This window comes from Aplidium turbinatum, chromosome 7, assembly GCF_918807975.1.
Source record: "Aplidium turbinatum chromosome 7, kaAplTurb1.1, whole genome shotgun sequence".
In the NCBI taxonomy this organism is placed as follows: Eukaryota; Metazoa; Chordata; class Ascidiacea; order Aplousobranchia; family Polyclinidae; genus Aplidium; species Aplidium turbinatum.
The window spans coordinates 26,043,558-26,062,740 of NC_137478.1; the positions used below are offsets into that span (position 1 = coordinate 26,043,558).

Below are 19,183 nucleotides of genomic sequence, written 5' to 3' on the forward strand. Positions count from 1 at the left end.
TAAAGTCATTCAGGATTTGACTTTGCAAAATGAAACCTGTGAATTGTCTCGCAATGATATTTTGGCTAGAGAACTTGTCGAACCGAATATTGAGTTGAAAGATGGTCGATTTGAGATACCTGTTCCGTTGAAGGAAGATGTTGATCTACCTAACAATTTTGTGTTGGCGTCAGATAGAGCTGCTGCTTTAAGAAAGAAGGCTTTAAAACAACCTGAACTTCGTGATTTCCTTACTAATGGCTATATTGAGCGTGCTGGTGAAGCAGGAAATGTCAAGGGGTTTGAATGGTATTTACCATACTTTGTGACGTCACAATTAAAAAAGCGCATTGTTTACGATGGCAAGTCTGAATTTCGAGGAACTTGTGTTAATGATGTAATGTTTTCGGGTCCTGACTTGTTAAACCCTCTGGTAGATGTCTTGGCTAGATTTCGGCTTGAAAGGTTTGGTTTCATGGCCGATGTGATTAAATACTTTTTTCACATTTTGGACTCTTCAATACGTAAGCCCAATTTTATTGAACTGCTTACGTACACAGGCAGTGCCGTTCGGATCGTGAACGAACGCCCTTTGGTACCTCTGAGTGACGACCCTAGGGATTTTACTGTCATCACCCCTGCCTCACTTTTGACCCCATACTTAGACCCATACTGTGCTGTTGGGCAACCACATGATCGTGACCAATTAAGAAGGGATTATCGGTTCAATTTGTCACTTTCTCATCAGTTTTGGAGTAAATGGATCGATTTTTACTTGCCAGATCTTCAGGGCCGGAAAAAATGGCTAAAAATGGCCGAGAATTTGGAGCCTGGTCAACTTGTAGTGGTAGGTTCTCTCCAGGACATTGGTAAACGTGGGAAGTATCAACTTGGGAGGGTGCATGAGGTAGTTCCACAAATTAGGAAAGGGAAGCCTGTGGTTCGTAGAGCCAATGTTGCCGTCTGCAACTATGATGAGAGTACGGGGAAAGTGAAAGTAGACTACGTGTTGAGGGATATTTCGTGCCTCGCCCCCGTAAAGAACACCTAAGTGTTAGGGTTTGAGCCTGGTTTTGTCTGCGGTGGCCGACACTTGTCTGAGCCCGGAACAGTCGGTTATTATCGCAACCATTGTATATAGCGTCATTTTAGCATGTACCTATGGTACCAATTTCATGTATCGTCGTGTTTATTCTTATTGCTGTTCATTCTTTGCATGCCCTTTGTATTTACGTATTAACTTAAACGTGAGTGATTCAAACAATTTGTGTATCGTGTGTTTTTATTCATTGGCTCACAATTGTCGTCATTTCTTTTTAGTTATGCCATGTCAGACTGTCATAACTAGGGGCCGCTATGTTCCCGACAATTTTCACCAAATCAAACGTCATATAAAAACCGTTCAAGTCTACTGAATATTACGTCATGGAAGTTGCTAGAAAATGTGCCAAAATTGCACCAGCGTTCATAAGAATTGTGTCAAACCTGTTTGGGCCTGTTTGGGCCTGTTTAAACAGGAAATATTACATCAGCTTTAAACACCTGTTGGAATGACTTCATAATTGTCTTTCATTATTGCGTCACAGTACTGCATACGTGAATTTGAGATATTGCTATCTATTCTGGTCATTCGTAAAATGATTGTTTGAAAGTTGGCCGCACATTTAACTGTTGGCTTAGTGCTTGCTAGCTGGACAAAAGTTCCGTCTTTTATCCAAGTAATCTGTTGTGTAGTGACAGTTTAAGTGGTGTAGGCGTTGCACCCCCTCGTTTTCGGTAGCCTCGGGCTAATTTTACAGAAATACACTGTTTGAAAAGAAGTTCAAGTGTGTGTTTCTTCGGTCATTATATACAGACGAACGGATTCGGGAACTTTATGTTAAAATTTTCCCAAGAAGAGATTATGGTTTACCGCTGTGACCACATGTAGCCTACATTCATTTGCTGGTTACTTTTGATAAATCTCACGTTTTTCATCACTTTTACTTTTTTTTTTGTTGAATTTGTGTATATTAAAACTCTGTGTTTGTTTCCAGTCACTCAGACTCCATTGCTTTAGCACTTATACTTTCAAGGACAATTGCAATTAACTTGGTACGCCGTAAGTGGTGTTCCTTGAAATCCTTGAATTAGTTTTTGATGAAGCAAGCCATTCCAGTTTTGTTTCAAAAGTTTATTAAGATTTGATGGACAGAGTCGTACTTTTAATATCAATTAGTTTAATCGTAATTGTTAAAGAGATTTTGTTAAACAACAGTTATTAAACAGCAGATTCTTAGTAAGGGTGTAAGGTAATTTTTGGTTTATAGTGCGGAAGTCAAGCATGGGAAGTTTTTTGGATGAACTAATACTGCTTTTACTGTGATATCCTAGTCATTGTTTAGTTTCATAAATTATAAATTCTTTTTAGTTTGGAAAAAGGTAGACTTTTTTATATCGTATTGGCTTGAAACTTGTGTTTAATTGGACTGCTGTAGGCAGAGGCGTAGCAACCGCTCTCCAAACCCTCCGATCGAAGGGGGCCCCGCAAGGAATGAGGGCCCCTTCGCCGAAGTTTTTGGAAGACTATCTAAATACAGGATATAGGCTAACCACGTGGTCACAAACGCACGTGAAATAGCAGAGCTTATTGGTATTGAGCAGGTGTTTTCAAAAAACACGGTGCGACGTAGGAAGAGAATGTTTGGTTACGAATGTGCTGCTGATTCGAGTCGTCTTTCTGCTGAAGAAAAATGCAAATCGCATTTTTTTCTTGTTCTCACTGATCAGGCCATGTCTTCTGTTTCTTTGCGCTTTGACCAACTCGTGGAGTGGTACAAGTTGTTTGAATTTCTATACAACCGTAGTAGCCTGAGGAAGTGTCTCAGAGAAAATGGTTGGGTTGGTTGGTTTTAAATCTTTTTCCTCGGACTGACAAAGCCTTGATTGGTTATTCCTGGTAGCTTCGCATACTTGTAGAGGCTCTTAACGCAGGGCCGGTTACCGAGATTGGCAGAGTGAAGTTTTCCGATTATTAAACTGTTATTGCCAGGAAATTATTCCATTCACTATAGGTGCCGCTGAATGGAGAGCAGTCCTGAAATGCGTTTCTCAAGCTGGTCACAGCGGTAAACCATTATCTCTTCGTTGGAAAATTGTAACATAAAGTTCCCGGATCCGTTCGTCTGTATGTATTGACCGAAAAGAAACACTCTTCCGAAAACGTCTATTCGAGAATTGTATTTCTGTAAAAAATAGCCCCTGGCTGTCGAAATTGGGTGCAACGCGATACACCACTAAACGTGTCACTACAATGCAAATTACTGGGACAAAAGACGGAAATTTTGTCCAGCTGGCAAGCACTAAGCAAAACAGTTAAATATGCGACCAACTTCTTCCAGCAACAATTTTAAAATGACGAGAATAAATTACGATATTTCAAACGCACGTAAGCAGTTACTGTGACGTAATAATGATAAGCAATGACAAGTCATTCAAGCACATGCTCAAGCCTAGCCCACACCTGCTCAAGCCCGGCCCACACCTGTTCAAGCCTGGCTTACACCTGTTCAAGTAATTAAAGATTTAACGATGATGTAATGTTATGCTGCAGCTGCAAACGGTTGTGCAATTCAAGATTTAACGATGATGTAATGTTATGCTGCAGCTGCAAACGGTTGTGCAATTCAAGATTTAACGATGATGTAATCTTTGTGGTCACAGCGGTAAACCATAATCTCTTTGTGGGAAAATTGTAAGATAAGATTCCCGGATCCGTTCGTCTGAATGCAATGACCGAAAAGAAACACTCTTCTTAAACGTCCTTTCAAGAATTGTATTTCTGTAAAATAGCCCACGGCTGTCGAAAATGAGGTGCAACGCGATACACCACTAAAAACTTGTCACTACAATCCAAACTACTTAGATAAAAGACGGAAATTTTGTCCAGCTAGCAGCACTAAGCGAAACAGTTAAATTTGCGACTAACTTCAAGCAACAATTTTACGAATGATCAGAATAGATTGCAATATCTCAAACTCACGTACGCAGTTATGTGACGCAATAATCCATATGCATTGTGAAGTAATTCTCAACAGGTGTGATACAAGTCTTTCGAACGATGGTGCAATCTCTGCTCATGTTTTAGGAATTTCCATGACGTAAGATTCAGTAGACCTGAACGGTTTTATATGACGTTTGATTTGTACAGAGATTGGCCGTAACATTTTGCTATTTTCTAGCAACAGTCCATGACGTAAGACGTCAGGTTTAGTAGACAACGGTTCTATGTGACGTTTAATATGAAAATTGTCCGTAACACAAGCGCACACCCCGAGAGTCGAACTTGCGCCGCGTGATCTTGAGCCGGTCGCATAACCACTGAGCTAACGGGGCGGACAAGGCTTTTTAGCCTACAGAATTGTTTCTCTTTATGTACGGTAGCTAGAAATACGTATAACAATAGGCCTTTTAAAAAAAAAAAAATTTGCCAATACAAGCAAGAGTAGACTGCCTATAGTCAGTTTTTAAACCGGTTTGTTGCTAAATGATAATAATATTTATTTGCATTAGACAAAGCTGTCCATATCCAAAACAACGAAATAATACACAAACTGCAAATGCACAAATAACGAACAACAACAACGAAATAACTATAAAAAAACAACGAAATAATACACAAACTGCAAATGCACAAAATCTCACTAAATAGGATATCTACTGTTACAAGTTTACAGACAATGGTACGGTAGTGTTACAAGTTAGAAGAACTGAAAGTATTCAGAATGATAAAAACAATCAGATGAAATGGCAGCCATCAAAACTAGATAACAGCATAGCCTACATAGAATTATTATAATGAAGACGGTAATTTGATATACGATGACAATCAGACCTCATCAGGGAGGCAACTATAGAATTAGACGATACTTCGCATCTTCCAACAAAAGAAAAAACATATTTTCGAAGTAATGCATCAAATGTTATGATGTTGCACAAGACTTGATGTTCACGTACGCTATAGTATTTAGGCAAATTGTGTATAATTCTAAATGCATTATTGAAGGCAAAATAACCTACACTTAGCAAATCTTTTTAAATTTAGACTACCGAAAACTTGTTTGTTTTTGCAATTTTGAAATGTAACAAAAATGCGGTTACATTTAGGCCTCAGCGCGCATGCGCAGTAAAAGCGACTTAAAGATTAAAAAAAGGCATGGAACGGTTGTATTTACGGCGCCGTAACTGTAGCCACTTCCTAAATTGAAATATAATTTTTTTTTTAATTCTTTGAGAGGTGTTTCATCAGCATTCTTTCAGTTGTTATAGAACTTGGAAGCTGCAGCCTACTGCACCTGTTATTGATGTGTTTGTAGCCTACTTTCAAAGCTTTGCCCTGGTTTTGTCGAATTCATGATAAACTACTTTTTTGGTCAGTAACGTGTGTAGCCTACGGTATATTGTGTCAGAGGAAATTTGAGAGAAATTTAGTTTCCGAAATAAGAAAATAATTACTTGGTAATAGAAAAATGAAATACTGGTAGCCTTGAACTTGTGCCTGATTCCAAATATGGTGATTTCCCTAACCATGAAACCTCAACTAACTGTTTATTCAAAAGGATTAGCTTATAATAGAGGTCAATCAAATAAAGCCTCAGCTAAAAAGACTCAACTAAGTCTCAGCAAAAAAAAAACAGTTCTCAAACAGCGCTTCATATCCATACTTGTTACGCATGAATCAACATGGTTAACACATCAGTGGCGAATCTGGCAATCGCTTTCTTAAAACGTAATAAATTAACTTGTAGGCCAACTACTTTTCTTTGTCTAATACCATATATGAAATCGCTCTTCCCCTCACGTTACTAGCATGCTCCACCGCTATGACATCAACGATTCGGTTAATTGCCTAACCTATAAAATAATCATTGCTAGATATCGCTATAGCCTATAGGGATAGACCTATCAGCAAGGTATCAACTAATTTTCTTCTACCTCGGGCAACACTAAAAGGCGGAAATGCGGAACGCGGAAATAAGCTGGGGCGTGAAATGGCGTATTGTCTGCAGAAGTAGAGATTTAATGCCGATGTAGAAAACGCGGAAATACGATCTTGGCGTCCATATTGTTTAACATAGCGATAACTTCATCATGGAAGAATGAAATGTTGCAACATGGAAAAAGGCGGAAATGCGATTTTTAACAACAACTCACCACCGAACCTACTTTTATGTTGAAATATCACTGAAAGATATTGTTTAGAAGCAATTGTGAGGTCATTAAATACTTTGACTGTTTTAATTCCACAGTTATTGGAGTAAATTTCGAAAATTGAAAGGAACTTATTTAAACAGGAAAAAGGCGGAAATGCGATTTTTAACAACAACTCACCACCGAACCTACTTTTATGTTGAAATATCATTGAAAGATATTGTTTAGAAGCAATTGTGAGGTCATTAAATACTTTGACTGTTTTAATTTCGCAGTTATTGGAGTAAATTTCTAAATTTAATAAAATTTATTGAAATAGGAAAAAGACGGAAATGCGATTTTTAGCCACAACTCAATATCGAACATTTTCTTATGTTGAAATATCATTTAAAGATATTATTTAGAAGCAAAATTGTGAGATCATTAAATACTATGACCACAGTCTGCTATGACTGTTTTAATTCCAAAGGTATTTCGGCTTATTTCCGTGCTTCCGCATTTCCGCCTTTTAGTGTTGCCCTTCTACCTCACTAAAACAATAACTGTCTCATTTGTATGGGAAGGCAAACACAAAAATCGCTTACCTGATCCCTACAAATTTTTTAAATAAACAGCTGTTGCTGGATTTTCAAGAAATTATCGAATTGATTTTCTCCGAAAAAGGCTGCCTCTATTATAGTCTAGTATATAGTCGTGTTCAATACGGTATTACTATATGGGGTACTGCAGGTAAAACACTAATCAAGGAAGTTGACGTAAGACACAATAATATTATTCGCGCAATCACTAGAAGTACAAAATTCAGTCACGTCACTAGCTTATACAAATCTTTGAATATTTTACAACGTGAAGATATTTACAAACTCGAAATTGCAAAATTTATGCATAAAGTTTCCAATAATAATCTACCGCCTGTATTGCAAGATCGTTTTATAAAACTTGATAATATTCACTCGCACAACACTCGACAACTAAATAAAATGAAGTATTTTCTTCCACAAATAAACAAATCCGTGGCACACAATCTTCTGACACATCGGGGTACTAAATTGTGGAGTGAATTGGATGAATGTATTAAAAGCAAACACCTAGCTTTGTTTAAAAAACTTTATAAAATTACCTTGTTAAGTTCTTATTAAATCGTTCAGTTAAATTATTTTATCTCATGTAACCTCGTATTTGTGTTCTTAAACGATATGATTCATTATATGCTCATGTTTTCCCAGCTGGTCTTGATTCAATATTCTACAAAACCTTATATATACAATTCGATTTCGAAGCTACTGTTCCATCCATCATTATATTTTATTGATACAGTTATAATGTCTGATGCTGCAATGTAAGATGACTGATGACAGGCAGCACCTTGACTGGTTAACCGCAAGGTTGTTCGGTGCTGCCAGACCTTTCTTTTGCCATATTTTGATTTGTATGTAATTGTGTTTCTTTATATCGAGTCGTATTAGAAAGGCAAATAAACAATATCTCTCTCTCTTAATTGGAATTTCTCCGAATCGGGAATCGCTGAAATGTGCCATTCTGTGTGAATGCAGAGCCATGATCTAAAATTCAGGGTGATGAATTAATATCTCTAAAATAGAAGAACCCCCCCACAGAACCATTTTAACTCATGGAATCTCTCTTCATGTTCCACTGAACCCCTGTTTAAAAGCACTGGCCTAGGGGCTGAAGATTTAGGCCTCATTAGACTGAACAATACAATTTGTTATGGAAGACAATTTTTATATCCCATTGTCGTATCTATGTCTTCATCTTTGTAAGCATCAGTTTTACTCAAGTCAGAACCATTTAAAAATGTTGCCATGTTTTAGGCTAGTTGCACAAGAAAGTTTTAGTTCCCCTTGCATCTGTTACTTGTTTTCATCGTGTCAGTAAATAAAAAGCTATAGCAAACTAGTCTTAAGTATCCCACCAAACTTCTAAAGTTTAAGTAAGACTTTTGGTCTCTGATATTGTAACTTTGAACTAACAATATTACTTTATCTTTTCCAGATCGATATTTTTTTGTAGGATTTGTCAGCTGGCAAAATTAAATATGAGTGACTTTGATGCTAACCCATTTGCTGATCCTGTTAAAGGTGGATCTGTTACACAAACTACATCAAACTCTGAGAGGCCAAGTTTGGAGAACTTTAATCCCTTTGGTGATACTGCAACTTCAGCTAATCAAGCCAGTCAACCAGCAATGATGCAGGCAACTGGGCCACCTCCTCCTTATGCTAATTATGGTTCTGGGGGTAGAGAAGGTGATGTATCTGCACCACCAGTGGCAGCAGCTCCTCCTGCTGCTGCTGTTCCAGGACAGGAGGAATTGCTGCGACGTCAGGAGGAGCTAGAGAAAAAAGCTGAAGAACTTCAACGACGTGAACAACAGATGGCATCTTCATCGTACAATCCACGGCAGAACAACTGGCCTCCATTACCAAAATGGTTTCCTGTTGGCCCCTGCTTTTATCAGGATTTCTCTGTTGACATCCCTAATGAATTTCAAACAACCATCAAGCTGCTTTATTATCTGTGGATATTTTATGTCTTCATACTCTTCAATAACCTGTTTGCATGCTTGGCTATATTCTGTGTTGATTCTGGAGAAGGTGTTTTGTTTGGAATGTCAATTTTATGGTTGTTGCTTTTCACACCCTGTTCTCTTTGTTGGTATCGACCTGTTTACAAGGCCTTTCGAAGTGACAGCTCTTTCAATTTTTTCTTGTTTTTTTTCATGATGTTTTTCCAGGTGAGGAAGGGTAATGGTATTCAATTGCTGTAAACTTTTAGTAAAGAATTCTTTTTGATTAAAACTTCCGTCTTTTATGTTTAGGTCTGTTGTGCTGTTTTGATGGCCGTTGGGATTCCTAGTGCAGGTTGGGCAGGTTGGATTGTAGCATGGGAACATATAGGAGGAGACAAGGGAAGTGTTGGCGTTGGTGTATACGCTTGCATCCAAGCTTCATTTTTTACAGTCATGGCAGTGCTATCACTGATTCTCTTGAAAAAGGCATGTAACATGATTATTTTAACCTATTGCATTAACATTGCAAAGCAAAAACTGCCAGTCTAGACCTACCATATATATTTATTCGAATTTAAGTCGCACCCCTTAAGTCGCACCCGGTCTGAGCAGCTATCTCGGCGGACAAATTAAGTCTCACGGCGGACACACCAGCTTTAGCGTCGATCGTCAAGCTCAATCAGTTTATCTTGATAATTCTTTACCATTTGAGAACTATAGCTAATTAGCTAAGGTTTAGAAGGCTTTTTAAAATTTCAGTGAAGTCACTCTGAAAGGCTTTCATCAGATCAACGACGTGCGCTTGAAGAGTCAAAACGCCGTGTAGCTGCTTGATACGCCGCATAACTGAACTTGCATCGAACGAAATCGTGTGGCTTCTTACGTCACAATGCTCTGGGAGGCTGGGCACGAGTCGGAAAACTTCTACACTAACGCTACTATTTTCTGCTGTGCAAAGTTTCTCTGGGCTTTTTTCTTTAGGTTCATTTTTGCGTGTCATGTGAGCAAAAGTGAATTTTTCCTGGGCCTTTTCTTTTTTACTGTAATACCAAAGCTTAACAAATTTTGTAACCAACCTTGCCTTATCAATATTACTCGGAGATCAAAGCTAGACGTTGTGACGTAAGACTTGAAATAAGTTGCGCGTGATCAGTGTAGAAGTAGGCTACTGAACTGGTACTCCCATCGATTCTTGGCGAAGAATTCACCTTTTCTACGCTGATTCAATGTCATCAATTGTTGAAGCAACGTAAAAATTGGAAGTTTTCCTGCTTGAATGGAAACTAAGGTATACGATACAGTATTCACATTTTCTAGATGCGCGCTAGAATGCGCGGGAAATATGATTTTCGCAACAGTTGTTCGTGCTATGCAATGACGATTTGTATCGCTAGTTCCTGTGTTATTTCTCGGCGGACAAATATGACCGATCTAAATGGTACTTCCCGCGGACATCACATGCTGTGACGGCGGACATGACCGCCGTGTCCGCCGTGAATTTCGAGGCCTGCCCTAACTCAGGCCTCTTGGAACGTAATGAAATTTATAAGTTATAATTTGAAATAATTTGTATACAAGTTGCACTCCTAGTTTTTTGGGTAGGCAATGGCATTTGGCACAAAATTTCATGTCTTATACTTGAATACATGGTACGGTAAGTGTCTTTTCGACATTGTTACTAAATGCTGACAATGACGGCTAAAAATGTCACTTATCATCATCTTTGCTTCAAGTTTAAATGATGCTCACCTTCAGGTAAGCCATTTATTGTCATACCAAGGCATACTGAAGTAGCCTACTAAAAGTATGTGTGCATACTAGCATACATATTAGCTGCATATTAGCATCATTTTTAAGCTTTTACAAAGTGATTTTATCACTGAGCTTTTGTGATAGAACTGTGTACTGTATTTGTTATCTGTAGGTCGCTGCAGCAAATAGGGTATTTTGATCAGTAGCTATGATCAGTAGACACTTGAACATAGGGCAATTTTCCTTATGAACCAGCTGGCTGCAGTCATTGTCACCCTTCCAGCTCTCAGCCAGAGAGTTGATTCTTGCTTTGAACTTTGTTTGGGAAATACAAAAAAAAAAGTAATGACAAGGGCAGAATCAAACCCACTTCATCGAAATGACAACTTAACTCTAAAATCGCCAGGCCACTCTGGCAAAGGCGAAACGTTCACTAGATTTACTTTCTATCAGAAATGTTTTAAGAACCCTCACAATATCACGTGCCTGAGTCACATGTCTGCAATCGTCGTCGTCGTGTGAGCGTCTGGGGCCGAGGGTCTATCCTTTTACCACCCCAGATTCACGATGTTCCAGGACTACACTGGAAGGCTACTAGAGAGCAGCCTGTCTTTGGTTTCATCATCCATGACACGCAGACCTTCCACTCCGTTAAGTGGCTTGAAGATGAAGCAGTCATTGATGATGTGGTCTGCGGTCTGTTCCTCGGCACCACATTCACAGGAGGAGGAAGAGGCCATTCCCCATTGGTGCATGGTTGAGCGGAAAAGCCCGACGCCCGTACGGAGACAGTTGAGGCTCACTGAAAACTGAAAGCAAGACACCCATTCGTGCCAGCTGCTCAACTTCTTATCAACGAAGCTGATGTACATGACTGCAATCAGCTGATTTAAATATTACCTTCTGATTGGTTAATAAACGTCATCTGCTGTTAGCTGTTGGCAGCAACCTTTTGCAAAAGCTCGACAACTCAAACTAGGGAGCAGATGAACACGCACGGTGGTAAACAGCACTTGGCTTTTTGCTATTCAACTGCGGAGTACTGCGCTCTAGTATGGTCCAGACCAAGCCACAATATTACTCCGAACTGAATGAAGCCTTTAGATTATCAGGTTTACTCAACTAATCTCAACAAAGGTCCAGTTTGACAAGTTGAATATTTTTAGCGGTCCGGTGAATACATTGTTTCACACGCAACCACGAAAGTTAAACTATCTGTACCAAACCACTTTTTTAGGTAAAATGTAACTCGAATTGGATTTCTGAGAAAGTGTTGGGAGTCTGGAAGTCGAAACCCCCCAGTAACTAGGATAATCACAGTAAAAATTGCTTCTTCCCAATAGAAATCTGTTTAAAGAAGCCCTGAAATGTGGCAATGAGGTTTTTCTTTCAAAAGCTCAAGCAAGGTCCACCATCAACACCCAGAAGGTTCGGATTCGGACCGCGGTTTGCCAATTGAGTAGCCCTGAGCTAGATCATTTTTATAAGCTTAACTGAAGATGATGTAGCTGCTAGCAGATTCTATGGAGAAGGAAAAATCGAGATCACATCATCGCTCAAGACGCTCATATGTTATGCCTAATCAGCACAGACATCATAGCCTAGTGGTGAGATTCCCGAATCGACGTTCAAAAAGGCGCCAGTTCGACTTCGCTTAAGAGCAAACGGTATAGCTATATCTTTGATAAGACGCTTTAAGGCATGCGTAACGGTGAACACAAAGATTGGCTTTTTTGCCTTCCAGTCCCCACTTAGTCTAAATCAAACTACCGGGTGTATGCCTGGATATGACAAAAACACAGACTGTTTCTCTCAACATGCTATCAAATTTCTCAGGTTCATTCGATATATCGGTCCACCGGCGCTAGCTTCGAGAGTGCTCAGCGTGAATTTGCCACTGATGTCATGAAGAATCCGGGAGTGCAAACTGCAGCAGCATCAGCTGCTACGTCCGCTGTCCAAGGAAGCCTTGGAGGGAGGAATTGAAGTAACTGATGATTAATTTGCAGCAGTTTCGTTGCAGTGCTTGAATGATTGAAATCAACAAAAAAAGAGTTAAAACACAGTAGTTTCGTGCAATGCTCATTGCTCACCACATAAAACTCTTGTACGGCATTAATCTACTACAATGGAATTTTTGCTTCTTCATCCTAGTTTTCTTTTTTCATTTCCAGCAAATAGTGGACTTTAGCATGATTCATGTCTTGTATTCTTCACAATTAATAAATGGTGGTATAAAAAGCTAGGCTACTGTATATTCAACCAATTTACTGGTTGCTGACCCATACTTCGTGTTACAATTGAAATATATATTTTCGTTTTTGTTGTAAGTTCAAATGTAAACTTTTGTTGCATCTGTGTTGCAATCATGCACACAGTTAGTAATCGCTATTCAGGAACACTGTGTGTACTAATGTGCGCTAATTTTTTAGTGCTCAACTGTTCTCGCAATCTTGAAAAGTTTAGTTTTGGTTGAAACGTCTGTTTCTACATCAGCAGTTTAATTACAAACCTACATTATTATCATTAACCAAATTCGGTTTGGTTTCCACCAGTGGAGATGACCGATTTTTTCTTTGTAGCAATTTTGTTTGCCCCTTTTCTCCATCTCATTCTGTTCATCGCATCTTCCTCCGTCAGTCCAACTTTGTTTGTCTCATCATTCATCTGTTATTTCCATGTTCTTTTTGGATGTCCCTGTTTCCTCATACGTCCACCTTTAAAACCAATACCCATGGCGACCTATACAGATCGTTTTCCTGCCAATATCATTTGGAGAAAAAAATTCTCCTCCTCCCATAGCATGGCTTCGCTCAGAGTCTGTTATTTTACTCAATTTTTTTTTAAGTCACACTTTTATGACATTCTCCATAATCGTTTGAACCAACAGTGTGAAATGTTCAGTTGTTCTGGTTGCAAACTATGATGTCTGACCTCCCAGATCAGTGGTTTTCAGCCGGTGGGCTGTGGTGTTATTTCCAGTGGGCCACAAAGCTTGACAGAATAAAGGCAATATCAAACTTGATTAGAACACTTTAGCACAATCAAAATCTCGTAACTTATATTATGTCATTAGGATCAATTAAAAGGGACAATCAGCGAACCCTGACTATATGTTTATGATGCAAATCCAACTTAACAATGCTCCCTGTCTCATTTGAATCTTCAAACTTTATCATCTTCAGTATTGGATTGTGGTGAGAAAGAGATTGGTGTAAAGACGTTAGAAATTTGTTAGATTTACAATGTTTAAATGTCTTTGAAGTTCTCTAGTAGTAAACTGATGGAGGAGATCTGCCTGACTATCTGAGCGGCTACTATGCTGCGACGATCCTTTGTCCATTACTAACTTAGTTGGTCTGTCTGCACTGTCTAAGTACCAAAGGATCGGTCAACAGTCTAAATACTTTATTAGAAATCGATTTCATGAGAGGCCGTAGCCCTCACATCTTCAGTCTCGTATGAATCATTTAAAGTACTTGCTTTATACTTGTACCGTATTTTACGGACCATAAGGCGCACTTTAAATTCTTTTTTTTCCTCATCAATTGATCGTGCGCCTTATGGTCCGATGCGCCTTATGTATGGATCAAGTGCGGTAGTGCTTTATTGCCTACACTCAAAACCAGTACCGATATACTATTATATATGGTCCGGTGCGCCTTATGGTCCGGTGCGCCTTATGTATGAACAAAAAACTAATCAAAGCAATTTATTGACAGTGCGCCTTATAGTCCGGTGCGCCTTATGGTCCGTAAAATACGGTACTTAGTATGATGGCTACAGCGTTTGTTCTTTTTTTTTTGAAGGAATTCAGTATAAATTGAAATTTATATTTTATAATTAGCGAAATGAAACGTATATATAGTAGTATATTCAATTCGAGACGTACTTAAATGTTATAATTCCAAACCGTTGTGAAATTTATATTTCAAAATAATCTTACAGCCTAGTGTTATGTTGTTCAAAGACTTCATAACAGAAAAATCTAACCTAATCATTACAAGACGAAAGTATTCTCTTTTCATTATTTCCAACCAACTATCAGGAATTTTTACAAATAAGTTTACAATTGAGCTAAAAGATTGGAATTGTCTCATGCAAAGCGATTTTCAAGTGTAGGCCTATGCAGTAAAGAAAAAGCAAAGGAGATTGCAGTGTAGCAAAACCAAGCCAAATTTCAAACTTCTAATTTTATTTCGGATTCAACCACGTTTTCACGTTTTGTTGCTTCTACCTTTTTAATTATATGTTGAGTTAACTTACATGTTGAGTTAACTTACTAATGTAATAACTTATTAACTAATACTTACTAACTAATAATACTTACTAATAATACTTAATAACTTAATACTTAATAATAAGAACTAATAATACTTACTTACTAACTAATAATAATAATAACTAATAACTTACTTACTAACTAATGAAATAACTTACTAACTAATGTCAACTTACATGTTGAGTTAGTTCATCGATTGTGATTTAAAATTTTAGAGACTAAGACTACTAATTTGCTACTTCTATCTTAGGAACAATGTTATCCCTTAGATCAGGGGTCACCAACCTTTTTTGCATGCGGGCCACTTTGTTTCTTGACCTTTTCTATGTTGACGTGTATTGTTTTTGATATGATGCAAGTACATCAGACATCATACGAGACTGAAGATGTGAGGGCTACGGCCTCTCATGAAATTGATTTCTAATAAAGTATTTAGACTGTTGACCGATCCTTTGGTACTTAGACAGTGCAGACAGACCAACTACAATATTTAAAGAGAGAACTTTGAAAACGAACATCAAAAACAGGTGATAAAAATAACAATTCTTGTTATAACACACGTAAGGGTAGCCACCAACTTTTTTTCAGTTTAAGTGTGCCACAATCATCATTCCATGTCAAATGACAGGAAAAAAACAAATTTTGTAACCATATGTCTCAGATTACCCTTTACTTCTAATATCTTGTTGCCCCTGCAAAATGAGGAATGATGCAAAAAAAATTTCTTTCCAAACTTGTTTCGTTCAAAAGTTATCGCATGTTGAAATTTTAGCCACTAGGTGGAGATCTTATGTGTGAGCACACCCACGCTCTACATAAAAGGCTTACAACTTCATATCTACTCTAGGGAGAGGCCCCAAAATTGGTTTCTGGGGGTTTTAAGGGTCAAGGAATTCGAATTTGAAGTCAAAAATACAAAAAGACAACTCCTTCATGTTCAAATTTCAAGTTGAAATGCTTTCAGCAATTTTTCAGTTACGTAACTTGAGACACCATTTTCACAATGTTGAGGTGGAGTTGAAACCTAATTTTTTCTTCATAAAATGCTTTTATTCTTGCACATTTCAAAAATATAGATTTGGTCAATATGTATTTAGAATTGCCAGCTTGGATGCATTTTTTATAAAAGTACTAGATAATGCACAATCACAGCTATATTGATTTTTTAATACCTATTGTCTTGAGTATTGTTTGTTGCAAATGCAATAGGTTGACAATTCACATACATGATTAAGGTACACTGGTACAGTTGTATCTTACACTTATACTTAATGTACCTCTAGCTTTAACAGCATTAAAGGTACCTTAAACAAGATGTACCGTAAGTAGATCGTTGAAGGTCAAATGCACCAACAAAAACAGGTCGAGATTAGCTCATAATCTCGACTTCTTCCCAACAAAGGGCATATGAAGAAGTTAATAAACATCTTGACATGTTTTTTGTTGGTGCACTTTGGTAATGGTGTTGGTACTATCTAACTACTCAACCATCAAGTACGGAAAGCATAACACAGTACTTACAATTTACATACTATACAAAGAATGATGACTAATAAATAAGACGCAAACAAAACTAAAAGAAACATTCAAATGACAGACTGTTAAAGTACGATAGTAGAAGTCAGCCGATTTTACAATCACTTTGATCTATCATTTGAATGGCTCTTCCAGTTTTTTGTTTCTTTTTATTCACCAGAAAACATCAGGTATACATTTACTGCATCATACTTGCAATCACACACATGTTCCACAGCTCATTTAAAGCTTCAAAAATAAGAACACAAAACGAACGTCAAATATTGTTCCTATATTAATGTAACATGCGGTACCATACAGCACAGTCTTGAAATTAACAGGCTAAAAGTTAAAGTGATGTCGAAGTGCTTAATATTGCTTCTAAGTCTTTCTCCTCAATAATATATTTTCTTCCACTAGTGCTGGCTGGTCTTGGGGCTGCTATTACATGTAAAATTTGTTGCAAAGACATCCAACAAATGTCATCCCTTGAAGGCCATTGAAAATATTTGCTGGGACCATGTGGTGACATGAACTTAACTTGAACTTCGCCTTCTTCCTCGATTAATTCCATGACATATCCAATCCACCAGAAGGAATCGTATCTACAGGCAATATAATCATTTACCTTGGCTTTAGTCACAACTATCGGTCCTTCCATTTCATTAAAAATGTGTATTCCACAAAATTCAAGGTCTTCACTTGTTCTTTTGAACCTGATGCTGTTGTTATTAATTGGTTCAAAATGGTGAAATGATCTGGTTCCTCGAATTGTTGCTCCTTTACTAAATCTTTGTTGAAGAGTGATCCGAGTGTGTTGCATATCATCTTTGGAAAGAAAGAAGAAGTTTATTCTTTCGATCTTAACTTTGCAATACTCAAACAGACTTTTTGATGACAATATCTGATCACTTGCTGGTCTTTGCAAGCTTGCTCTTGTTGCAAGTCTTTTTACAGTTCCACCTATGCCATCACAGGGGGACTTCCCGTGGCTTGTGGCAAAAAATGACCATGATGCACTCAGGTTAAAATCAAGCTCATGATGGCACAAGTTCAGCAGATTTTTTAAATTTTTATATTGTCCTGAACACCCTTCAGAAAAATATTCAAGTTTTTGAACTTGACATAAATTACTGGAAACATAATATTATTTTGTAATGTGCCTCAGGAGCTCATGCACGAAAGCAGTATCATGATTTATGTCATCAGAAATGCAACAGAGTGATACATGACACAACACATTTTCATCATTTTTGTAGTACAATACTACGGGATGTAGGGTACTCTGGCTTTGATTTCAGTGGAAGCCCTGCACTTCGTCCTGTACATTAAATTGATAGTTTTCAGCGAAGTCCAGTAACAGGATACAGGAACTTCTATCCATGTTGTTCTTTCTGCTGCTCAAGTATTGTGCTGGACACTTGGCAATATATGAATGAGAAGTCAGTTTATCTATGGCCTCAGAAAGAATGTCGACAAATTCCTTCACAGAAGCCACCAATGTATTTAACGTTGTCCTGTCAGTTGATTGCCATTGTTGATAGGATATATCTTCCTCTCTATCCTGTAAACATCCTAAAAGGTATGCACGCAGGGATTCTTTACCAGGACAATGACCACAGCGATGCACCATACAAATTCTGTCATCTGTTCGGCAAACAATTTTTGTCATTAAACTTTTGTAGGTTTCTTTTAAATTAGCAGCATCTGCTAAAAGCTTAGCATTTTGGTGGTGGGTGCAAACACATACGGACTGTGTTCCACTGGCAGACATTGTCACACACCATTTTGGTCTCAAGGAACAGAACTTAGAGAATCCAACATAGGTGTGTGGATGTTTGTCACAAAATTCGTTGTATAATTCTTTAAGATTGCATAAATTCAATCGTTTTTGCATGTGTACATTTCGTGAAATGCTTACGTGATTCTTCATTCCTGGCATACACCTACTGTACTCATCACTCTCGTAAAAGCTCTGTATCGCATTTATTGTCTCCAGTGGTAGCACTTTTCCACGTTTAGCTTCAGGAGCTCCCAATATTCCCTTCTCTTCTTTTAACTTGGTTGACGTCTTCACCAAATATTCAGAAATGTCAAAAAATGCTGCAGTTTTCCGTAAACTCCAAGATTGCGGTCTTAAAGTTAGCAGCTTCAATTTCTCTTTGTAGGGTGCCTGCTGAACCTTCAATTTTACTTCATGCATGAGCAGATCATAATCCTTAGCTTTTTGCGCCATTTCAGTTATCTCATGCATTGGTGGTTCTTCCGGTTGTTGAATGGAATCAACTTCAACTCCTGTAGCAGAAGCAAATGAAGTTTCCAGTGATTTTACTGCTTTCTTTATTTTTTCTTTTGCTTGAATGGTTCGTTGCCGTTTTGGCATGCTGTGAGCAGAGTTTATAGGTGACAATGCCAATGCTGTAAGGCTGGTATCTACTTTTCGTTTTGCAGAGTCTTGTTTGAAAGAGTTATCAAGGCCGTCATCACCAATGGTACTCAAGTCTGATGAACTTTCAGAGCTACTGATTACATCACCCAAGTTGCAAGCCTTTTTGTAGCACGTTCCACACAATTTCCACCCGGGGCAAACCGATACACCATTTTGTTCCAACTGCTCAGCCAGTTCCAGACTTATTTTGTGATGAGCTGCTACTTTTTTCTTATGCAGTTTATAGACATTGCAACACTTTTGAAACCGTTTCTCAAAGTTGTTACCTATATACAGTTTTTCATGGTGCAAACAGATTGTAGTGATAGGCGAAATGCAGCTGCTTAGATCACATCTCCAAAGCATAATATTTTGATCTCTTTGTGACAGAGCTGAAAATTGTGTCAATGCAGATCTTCTGGTAAAAGTAAGTTTGTGACAAGCTGTTGCTAGAGCTTTTCCAATGCTGCAAGGTTCCATAGCAATTACAATCAATCAGAAAATTAAC

The 19,183-nt window shown here is 38.1% G+C and overlaps 1 protein-coding gene across 1 annotated transcript; it reads left to right on the top strand.

Annotated features, from left to right (window-relative positions):
* The first annotated feature begins 8,224 nt into the window (after positions 1–8,224).
* LOC145774517 (secretory carrier-associated membrane protein 1-like) lies at positions 8,225–12,436 on the top strand. The gene is made up of 3 exons (XM_082585773.1): positions 8,225–8,923; positions 9,008–9,184; positions 12,287–12,436. Exons 1-3 carry the CDS (start codon positions 8,225–8,227, stop codon positions 12,434–12,436), a joined length of 1,026 nt encoding a protein of 341 aa, XP_082441899.1.
* The last annotated feature ends 6,747 nt before the right edge of the window (positions 12,437–19,183 follow it).

Bases quoted from the DNA above. Each gene is read 5' to 3' on its own strand.
- LOC145774517 (XM_082585773.1), top strand. From the start codon at position 8,225: ATGAGTGACTTTGATGCTAACCCATTTGCTGATCCTGTTAAAGGTGGA. The intron at 8,924-9,007 runs GTGAGGAAGGGT...TTTTATGTTTAG, and splicing joins TTTTCATGATGTTTTTCCAG to GTCTGTTGTGCTGTTTTGAT. The intron at 9,185-12,286 runs GCATGTAACATG...CAAATTTCTCAG, and splicing joins CACTGATTCTCTTGAAAAAG to GTTCATTCGATATATCGGTC.